Source organism: Podarcis pityusensis, assembly GCF_964106645.2.
Source record: "Podarcis pityusensis genome assembly, chromosome: 5".
In the NCBI taxonomy this organism is placed as follows: domain Eukaryota; kingdom Metazoa; phylum Chordata; class Lepidosauria; order Squamata; family Lacertidae; genus Podarcis; species Podarcis pityusensis.
Window position 1 is genome coordinate 1,919,487 of NC_138032.1, and position 10,603 is coordinate 1,930,089.

Sequence of the window (10,603 nt, forward strand, 5' to 3'; positions counted from 1 at the left end):
TAATGTTTGCTCAGAAATCGGCCCCACTGAGTTGAGAGGGACCGAGTACCTTGGCAGAATCACAGCTGTTGTTCAGGAGTTCACGGGGGCACACACACACACGTGGCTTCTGTTCCTCTCCAAAAATAGCCTCTTGGTTTGCCTGAGTGATTGGGCTGACCAGGTCAAGAGGACCAGTCCCTCAAGCAGCTAGGCCAGTACTTTTCTTAAACTGCAGGAGGGGCTAACAAGCCCCTCTGGTGCTCTCTGTGACACACATGAACTTTCGTAATGAAGAATGGAAGGAGGTGGAAGAGAACTTTTGGCTTTCTACAGTTCACTGCTGCTGTATTCTGGCAGGAATTTATTTGTCTTAACATGACAGTATTATAGAATAGTAGAGTTGGAAGGAACCCCAGAGGCCATCTGTACCCTTCAGGTGTCTCTCTATTTTCCAGGGATAGTCCTGGATTACGAAAGCCGTCCTGCTTTCTGATTTGATCCCAGAAGGTCCCTATTTCCCCTGCTTGTGCAGAGTTTGGGCCAAGGGAGTGCGTAGACCCTTTGTAAGCAGAGGTCTGAATCTGAGAGAGAGAAAGATGGCTTGCTGCGTATCTTCTGGTGCACTGCTGTTGATATAGTCTGTATCTTTTGCAGGGCTTTCGTAGGCAAATGGTGACTCAGTTTCCCCTTCGTTCTAATGGGAAGTAGGTTGATCCACCTCCATCAGTGATGAGCTCATTGACTTGGAAATTTGTCCTGGCTCCAGCAGCTTCAAAGAGGGTGGCTCCTATCAGAATACAGCCGGTGGCTGCATTCCTAGATTCGCATACCTAGGTGTGAACCCCATTGAATTTAGTGGGGCTTACCTGTACGTCATGTGGATAGGATTGCGCTGTTAAAGGATTAAGCCACTTGCTAAACGAATTCAGAGGCTATTTAAAAATAAATGAAGGATTAACATTGGAAATGTTTTATTTTTGAACCAACCAAAGAATGCAGTACAATGTGAGATCATTACTCCTCAAACTTCAGAGCATGGGAAGTCACTCAAAGATATAAAATTTGGCATAAAATTTGGTCTTTTGGATTGTATTATAATTCAGAATGTACTTAATGTGGTTTTTATTGGATCGTTAATATGGAAAACTTAATAAATATTATTTAATTTTTTTAAAAAAGGATCTTGCTGTTAAGGTGACAAGCCATCGTCATCACTGGTGTAGTGCCTAAGGGTTAGAATGGCTTAATACATCGCCATGAACACATCACTCACTTATATAAGGTTTTAATAGCTATCCCTTCTGCAAGCATGACTGCGGAGAAGTATCTGTGAAGATGCAACTCCCTATCTGCATAATTATTACATGCTTGGGACCTTAGATGCATTTGAAACAAGCACACAAGTATCAGGAATCTGCCTTCAGAATGCTGAATCAACTTGTGGAGCAAATGGGATGATAAAGGCATCTCAGAGAGAGGCAATGATATCTCCCCTTTGCTCAAAGATGATCTTGGCGTCTTAGAATCATAGAATCATAGAGTTGGAAGAGACCGCAAGGGCCATCGAGGCCAACCCCCTGCCAAGCAGGAAACACCATCAGAGCACTCCTGACATATGGTTGTCAAGCCTCTGCTTAAAGACCTCCAAAGAAGGAGACTCCACCACACTCCTTGGCAGCAAATTCCACTGTCAAACAGCTCTTACTGTCAGGAAGTTCTTCCTAATGTTTAGGTGGAATCTTCTTTCTTGTAGTTTGGATCCATTGCTCCGTGTCCACTTCTCTGGAGCAGCAGAAAACAACCTTTCTCCCTCCTCTATGTGACATCCTTTTATATATTTGAACATGGCTATCATATCACCCCTGGAAGGGACCAAGTGGGTCATCCCAGGGGGGTCTAACCCCCCTTGCAATTCAGGAATCTTTTGCCCAGTATGGGTCTCAAAGCCACAACTCTGAGTCCAGATGCAGGGCTCTTGCCACATTCCTACGCTATTCTGCAGCATGACTGCCAGGTGGCCTGAATGGATCAGTGGTCTGACTCATAAGAAGATCCTGTTCTGGACCAGACTAATGGTGCATCGAGGCCAGCATCCTGCTTTCGCAGTCGCCACCCAGACCACAAGCAGGATCCGGGCACAGCTATTACTTTATTATTTATTCAATCTCTATATTGCCTTTCCTCCAAGAATAACAGGGCGGGTTACAATATAAAAACACAACAGTGCATACCACGGCAACACACGAAAACCATAACCCACCAGACACCCAGCTTCGAAGGCTGCAGATTCTTTAATTAGCCAAAGGCCTGGGAGAAGTGGAATGTTTTCGCCTGGCACCTAAAGATATGTAATGAAGGCGCCAGGCAAGTCTCCCTGGGGAGAGCATTCCACAAATGGGTGCCACTGCAGAAAAGGCCCCGTTTTGGTGTTGCCACCTTCTGAACCTCCTGCAGAGGAGGCACATGAAGAAGGGCCTCAGAGGATGGTGTCAGGGTCCAGGTTGGTAGTCATATGAGGAGAGGTGGTCCTTGAGGAGCCCTCTGCCCTCCTGAGGCTTTTGGCAACAGGTGTTCAGGAGCGTTGCTGCCTCCGAGTGTTGGCCACCCATAGCTCTGTCCTGCAGGACTTGGCATTAAGTGGTTCCCTGTCTTCTTTTGCAGCTATTCTCCAGGGAACTCGGGCTTTGATGGTGGCCTCCATCCTCTTGGGGCTCATCGCCTTCTCCATCTCCTTAATCGGAATGAAGTGCATGAAATGCATGGAGGACGACCAGGTCCAGAAGATGAGGATGGCCATTATCGGAGGCATCTTCTTCCTGGTTGCAGGTCAGTAGCATCTCTCTCTCCCCTCGGACAGTTGTTTTCTCGAGGGCAAGGGGGAACTGGATGGGGAAGCCACCAGAGGGGAAGACCGCAAGATGGTTGACTCACTGCCTGCCTTTTCTCTCTCATCTCCATCCACAGGATTTGCCGCCCTGGTGGGGACTTCATGGTATGGAAACGAGGTCGCGCGCCAATTCTTCGACATTTACACGCCTGTCAACACCAGGTAAATGCTGCCCTCATGCAACTGGGCTGGGTTAAAGGTGTGGTGATGTCTCCTCGTTTGCTTCCAGGACCCAGGTGGCAAAAAGTTGTTGCCCTGGACAACCCGTCTAAGCTTGCCAGGATTTGCCGAGCTCCTGTGAAGAGGGGGCAATGCTTCTGAGTTCCAGGTGCTGGGAACCGCGGGAGGGGATCATAAGAACATAAGAACAGCTGGCTGAATCAGGCCAATGAAAAGGATATATCAAGAACTCTGGCCAAAAGTTTCAATATAAGGAATAATTCCTACTCAAGAGTTGAAATGAAAAACGTGTGTATTCTGCTAAGAATAACAGTTTGAAGCTAGTAGTAGATTTAAACGCAACGTATAAGTATGATAGTTTTAAAGTAATGGTAAGTTTGGATACAACGTTTAAGTGCAGAAATAATGTCGTTTCAAATATACAATGATATAGTACAAAGGTACATGAAATACCAGTGCACAACAATTGTTTTATACAAGTCTCAATAGCAGTCAAAACGAGTCCACATTATATAAAATTAGAATAAAGAATAAAGAATGAAGGATCAAATGGGGCCAAAAAGGAGTATCCGGAGTGTGAATCAGATGTACGGTTCAGTGGTGGTAACCAGGACAGGGCCCTGTTTCGGAGTACACGCCTTCTTCAGCTGGTAATATCAAAAAATATGTCAAGATAGATCAAGGTGCTTCAATCCATAGATAATAAATATAATAAATTATATACATTCTAAAGTATGTTAACACATATTATGATATTTGGTTCCATACCTCGGTTTTTTGACGACTATAAATCTGTTGGAAGTCTGTATCATTTAGTTCTTTTATGTTTCTATTTCGACATGCGTCTAGAAATAAGGATTTCCAAGAGTTATTATTTCCAGTCAAATTATTTGTGAAAAACGGACATCAGTTCAGTGTTTTCTCACCTTAGATAATTGCATCCAAGTTTTCTGATTCGTAATCCCTACGATCGCGTTCAAACTTCCTTAGTTTCTCAATTTTTATATTATCCGAATAATTCTTAAGTTCTACTTGTAATTGTTTAAATTTAGATTCAAACGTCTCCAAATCAAATTGTTTATGTAATTCCTCAGTGATTCCAACAGCTTCTTTGTCCAAACGTTCAGTCTCTTTAATTGCAAATTCTGTGATTAAAGTCATCAGGTCAAAAGAACATCTATTTAGAATGGACATCCATTTAATTTTAAATTCTTCATTATTGGAAAATAAAGTTGGAGCTTTTTGAATGCGTAATCCTCTGGGTATCCTCTGAACTTTAGTGTAATCGGCCATGAGTCTGGCGTGTAGGTTGTATCTAGTTTGTCTTTTTAGAATATTTAGATAAGTGTTCCAATCATTGTTAGGTTTGATAGGAGTTTCATTTGTGAGGGAAGGTAAGGAACCAAATATCTTCTCTTTTTCATCAGCGGAATACGAAAAGGTCTCAGCCCATTTGGCCATAGTAATCGTAAAAGAATCAGGCCAATGGCGCCTGTAATCCAGCATCCTGTTCCCACTGGGGCCAAACAGAAGCCTGTGGGAAACCGGCAAGCAGGATTCAAGCACAAGAGCAGGTTTCCCCTCTTGTGGTGTCCAGCAACTGGGATTCAGAAGCATTTCTGCCTCTGATTGTGGAGGCAGAGCCAAGCCATTGTGGCTATCAGCCACCCACAGCACTCTCCTCCATGAATTTTTCTAGTTCTCTTTTAAAGCCATTTTGGTTGGTGAACATCACTGCCTCCTGGGGGAGGGAGTTCGATAGTTTAACTATGGAACATAACACCGGTCATGAAAGATCTACATTGGCTCCCAGGACGTTTCCGAGCACAATTCAAAGCGTTGGTGCTGACCTTGAAAGCCCTAAATGGCCTCAGCCCAGTAGACCTGAAGGAGCGTCTCCACCTCCATCATTCTGCCCGGACGCTGAGGTCCAGCACTGAGGGCCTTCTGGCAGTTCCCTCATTGTGAGAAGCAAAGCTACAGGGAACCAGGCAGAGGGCCTTCTCGGTAGTGGCCCCCGCCCTCCCATCAGATGTCAAAGAGGTAAACAACTACAGTGGTACCTCGGATTACAGACACTTCAAGTTACATACTCTTCAGGTTACAGACTCCGCTAACCCAGAAATAGTACCTCGGGTTAAGAACTTTGCTTCAGGATGAGAACATAAATCATGCTCCGGCGGCGCAGAGGCAGCGGGAGGCCCCATTAGCTAAAGTGGTGCTTCAGGTTAAGAACAGATTCAGGTTAAGAACAGACCTCCGGAACGAATTAAGTACTTAACCCGAGGTACCACTGTACCTAACATTTAGAAGACAGCCCTGTTCAAAGAAGTTTTTAATGTGTGACATTTTAATGTATTTTTAATCTTTGTTGAAAGCCGCCCAGAGTGGCTGGGGAAACCCAGCCAGATGGGCGGGGTACAAATAATAAATGATGATGATGATGCTCTGTGTAACAACAACAACAATTTATTTATTGTACCCCACCCATCTGACTGGGTTTCCCCAGCCGCTCTGGGAGGCTTCTAAAAAATATAAAAACACCATAAAATGTCAAACATTAAAAGCCTCCTGATATAGGGCTGTCTTCAGATGTCTTCTAAAGTTGTGTAGTTCTTTATCACCTTGACATCTGATGGTAGGTCGTTCCACAGGGCAGGCGCCACCACCGAGAAGGCCCTCTGCCTGGCTCCCTGTAACTTCACTTCTTGAAGTAAGGGAACTGCCAGAAGGCCCTCAGCGCTGAACCTCAGTGTCCAGGCAGAATGATGGGGGTGGAGACACTCCTTCAGGTATACTGGGCCGAGGCCGTTTAGAGAAAAAGAAGTGAAGAAGTCCCTATTTTTATCTGTCCTGAAACTTCCAACCTTCATCTTCATTGGATGTCCCTGAGTCCTTGTGTTATGAGAGAAGGAGGAAAAGGGACTGTAGGCAGGTCTAGGCAGGCGAAACATTACACTGCAGCCAAGAGGGAGGGAGAGCCTCCTCTTCCTTTTGTACATCCTGCCTGCCAAAGAGCGTTTTGTGGCTTCGCAACTTGCATCCTGCATGTTAACATCAATTCATCCTAAACTAAGCGATCCCTTGTGACCCAGTCCGCGTTCCACACCGAAGGGAATATCTCTTGCCACAAATGCTGGAGCAAGTTTTCATACCTCCCCGCATCCATGGCTGATCATTTATGATCACAGTATTAACGCGGATGAATCAGACCAATGCCTTGTAACTGAATCACAACAGCTGCCCCTGAACGCCTGCAAGTCTCGTCCTGCTTTCAGGATGCTTGTGAAAGCCCCGAGTGACTATCATGCATAGCTGTACATATCCAGCTGTCCCAGACGGATGCGAGGAGACCATGGCACCTCACACAAAACATATGTGGAGTTATGAATAGGAATGTTATTTATTCGTATAGCTGAAGCTGTTCCAAAAAGCCAAAATACACAAAACAAAATAAAACGCATCGCACAGTTAAAATATTATTATTATTATTATTATTATTATTATTATTATTATTATTTTCAAGTTGAGGTAGAATTTTTTTAAAAAAATAATAATTTTTATTAAGTTTTACACTTTTATATTCATCACAATAACATTATCTAAAAAAGAAAAATAAATGCAGTTCTCCATTCCCCCCTCCCATGACTTCCCTCAGCTTCCTCTTCTGGTTTATTACACAATAACTTCTCTCGCTTGCTTTATTATAACTTAACATTGCATTCTTTAAGTTAAATATTTTTATATTCTTATCATTTTTATACCTCAACAATTTTCTAAATGCCTCTTATACTTGGTTATTTTCTAATTCTTACACCTTGCTTTTTATCTTTATTTTGTTGGTTGTAAGTGTTTACTCAAACCCTGCTAGTGAGTCCACTTCCTTACAATGTTTCTGTAAATACAACATAAACGGTTTCCAGTCTTTTTAAAAGTCTCTATTGCCCTTATCTCTAAGTTTTCCAGTTAACTTGGCCATTTCCGCATACTCCATCAGTTTTTCTTGCCATTCTTCTTTGGTTGGTATCTTGTTGTCTTTCCCTCTTTGGGCTAGTAATATCCTAGCCGCTGTTGTAGCATACACTTAAAATAATTATTTAAACCAGGCATTCTGTGAGATAAGAGCTTGCTCCCCTGAAGAATTTAACTTACCCCTCTAACTTTTCTCCTTAAAATTGTCCCCCTTAAAACAGGCCGCTTTTCCAGAAGTGTAAAGGGAGACCTGTCCCCCTATAAGAAGTTAATCAGATACCCATTTGATCTCTCAACTGAGAGATTTAAACCTTTGACCAAGGCTTCTCTTAAGCCCTTGTAGGTTGGGCAAACCATTAAGAAGTGGGGTGAATCTTCGTGCACTGGAAAGGGAAATGCAATTAATGGTTAGCTATTGTTGGTGGTGATTAATTTCTTTCCCCCTTCTCCTCTTCTCCCAGATTTGAATTTGGACCCGCTCTCTTCATCGGCTGGGCAGCTGCGGCCCTGACCATCCTGGGAGGGGGCTTCCTGTGCTGCTCCTGCCCTCGCCGCGAAACCACCTACCCACCGAGCCGGCCGTACCCCAAGTGCGCCCCCTCTTCCGGGAAAGATTACGTATAACCCGGAATGGAGGCAGAGCAAATTGCTTTGGCATTTAAGAAACCAAAGGGACACTGACTTCTCGTTGTCCTTCGGAAAGCAGGGCATGTGCCTTCGCCCCCTCGCCCTGCTCTCCCTGGCGTAAAACAAATGCGTATATTTATATCGATGCCATTCATGTGTAGCCATTTCTGCTCCTGCATGGGCAAATTCGTCCCCATCCTTCCGACAGATGAGGAGGCCCCAAACATGTACATAGCTGCTGTGAAATGGCACCAAATGTATCTCCCTTTCCTTGAGGGTATGAGACAGGCAGCCCCACCACCTCCCCCCAAATATTGTTTGTGTATTCCCTCTTTATTCCCTTCCTATGTTAGGGCACTCAAGCACGGGCCTGCCGCCTCATTCTGCTTTTCCTTTGTATATATTTCGACGCTGAAGCGGCAGAAGGGGCACAGGTCCAGCGCAGGAGGCCAGAGGTTTCAAAACCTTGAATGAGGGTCTGCTTGAAGAATCTGTTTGAATGCATGGATGTGTTGGGTTTCTGCTCCTCTCCCCAATCCCCCCAACCCTTTGCCAAAGACTAGTTGGGCCCCAGAGTGGCCCCGGTCCTCCTGCTTTTCCTGCATGCACAGAAGTAAGGCATAAGGCCTCTGGTCAGAGAAGATGACCGTGTTTGAATTCCCCCAAGGTCCTTGGCTAAGGAGACCCCATTCCATAGCTAAGGGTGGACCTAAGGAGTTGGCCTCTGAGATTTTGCTGCCTGAGGGCAAGGGCAAGAAGGGGGCATGGATGCCTCAGGTCCAGGTTTGAGTTACAGCATCATAGAATTGTAGAGTTGGGACGGACCCTCGAAGGTCCTGTAGCCAAACCCCCTGCAATGCTATAGAATTGGCCAGCCTGAAAAATCTCCAATGAAGGAGAGTCCACCACCTTCCATTGTTGAACGGCTCTTAGACTCAGAAAGTCTTTCCTTGTGTAGACGGAATCTCCTTTCTTGTAACTTGAATCCATTGGCTCAGGTCCCCCCCTCCAGAGCAGCGGAAAAACAAGTTTGCTCCATCTTATAAACATAATAATCTTCCACATGAAAAGTCCTTCAGACACTTCCCTGTCTCTCATAAAACTCCCTGGGTAACCGTGATAAAGACTGAAGATCTGCCTGCACCTACTTGGGAGTAGACCCCCTTGACACCAGTGAGATTTACTTCCCTTCTCTCTCTATCAAAGCCTGCCTCCTAACCCTCCCCAGTTTGTGGTTCAGTCCAAATTTCTCCCTGCCTGTCTGTATTAATTGGCTAAACTTCAGTGCCTGTGTGATGGCAGGGTGGGTTGGGGGCTTATCTATGAGGATGTTGTATAAAGTGTTGACTGTTTTCAATAAATGTAACCTTTTCCTTTTTTTAAAGAAACCATGTCTCTGTTTTGCTACTTATTTTTTATATATATACTTGTACCTGAAGAGGGAATAAAGAAAAAGAAATCAAACTTTGTTGGGAAATCACTCTTTGGGTGGCTTCCTCTAGAGTTGCAAAGTAGCCTGACTAGGAAATTGGCCCATGAGATGTCCTTACAGTAGATTAGGACAGGAAAAAGGAAGCCTTCTTCACCAGACATGGTACATGGCCAATGGTCATCTACAGAGAACTGCATTGAGCACTGCTGCTGCAGCCTCCAATGGTTTATGATCAGATTTGGTTGGCCCAGTCCCAGTCCACCAGTCCTAGTCAGCACTTGTTCTAAAACAGGATGCAATTTGCAACGAAATGTGCACCCAGGTGGAAGGAGCTGACCCAACGTTTGAACCTTGGAGGAAAGATAGGCTGAGCCCAAAGTGAGGCCTGGAGGAAGCTGATAAGGAAGGGAAGCAGAGTCAGAGCAGGGAGCAGAGATGGTACTGGTCTGGAGATAAGAGTGGAGTCCAAGACAGGTCCTTCAGTACCCTGGACAGATCTCAGGGAAGAGACACAAGGGCTACTGCAGCCCAGCCAGCATAGCCCACTAATGAGAGTTATCACCCAAAACATCTGGAGGACATCATATTGAAGTATATACTGTGCCAGCTGCCAACTGAGGACTTTCATAGTTCTTCAGCCTGACTTTCCCACCTTCCAGGAGAGGAGAAATCATTAAAGGGGAAACCCTCTGGTCTGGAGCCTGTCTGTCCATGGTCATGTTTTCTGTAGCGATGAGCAGATTTAGCAAGGAAGACAGGGGGATGAGGAAGAGATGCTGGTTCCTTTGAGAACCTAAGAAGATCCTGCTGGATCCGGCCAATGGCCCATCAAGTACAGCATCCTGTTCTCACAGCAGCCAACTAGATGCCTTAATTAAAATTAAACAAATGGCAGTCCTCAGGTTAAATTGAAAGTGGTTAATACTCGCCAGGACCAACTGATATTATAAGGACCTGTGAGCGAGCTGGGAAACCTCCTTTGTGCTTGTTCTTATACAAAGAGAAAATGAGTCAGATTGAACCCTGGCCAAAGGCCCTGGTCTCTTGTGAGAGAGCGTTCCACCAGGCTGGGGCCACAACCAAAAAGGCCCTGGCTCTGGTCAAAGCCAGTCTGACCTCCCTGGGGCCCGGGATCTTCAGGGTGTTGTTATTAGTAGACCGTAGGGTCTTCCATGGGACATACCAGGAGAGGCGGTCCCGTAGATATGAGGGTCCCTGTGGAGGCAACACATGGGCATCCTGGCTTGTAGCCCCTCCATGAATTTGTCCAATCCTCTTTTAAAGCGATCTGAGTTTATAGCTTGGCTCAGGACTGCAGTCCCCAGAGATCTGAGACGTCTCCTCTGTGCAGCAAGCAATTCCTCCCCCACCTCAACCCCATTTCAAGTTGCAGGGGATGGAGTAAGGGTGGTGTGGCATCCCTGCTCCTTCTATTCCTCACCCTCTGCAGCCGGATTTCTGCCATCATTTCCTGAGCCCCTTCCTGCTGCCACGCTGGCAACCGAGCCAACCACCACAGTAGC

General features: G+C 45.4%; 1 protein-coding gene across 1 annotated transcript in view; it reads left to right on the forward strand.

Moving 5' to 3' along the window:
- CLDN1 (claudin 1) overlaps positions 1-9,036 on the forward strand; it is a 29,836-nt gene extending 20,800 nt beyond the window's left edge. The window contains exons 2-4 of the mRNA XM_081007552.1: positions 2,644-2,808; positions 2,947-3,031; positions 7,483-9,036. Coding sequence (XP_080863678.1) covers positions 2,644-2,808; positions 2,947-3,031; positions 7,483-7,645 — 413 coding nt within the window. The 3' untranslated portion in view covers positions 7,646-9,036. The remainder of the gene's footprint in view (positions 1-2,643; positions 2,809-2,946; positions 3,032-7,482) is intronic.
- The last annotated feature ends 1,567 nt before the right edge of the window (positions 9,037-10,603 follow it).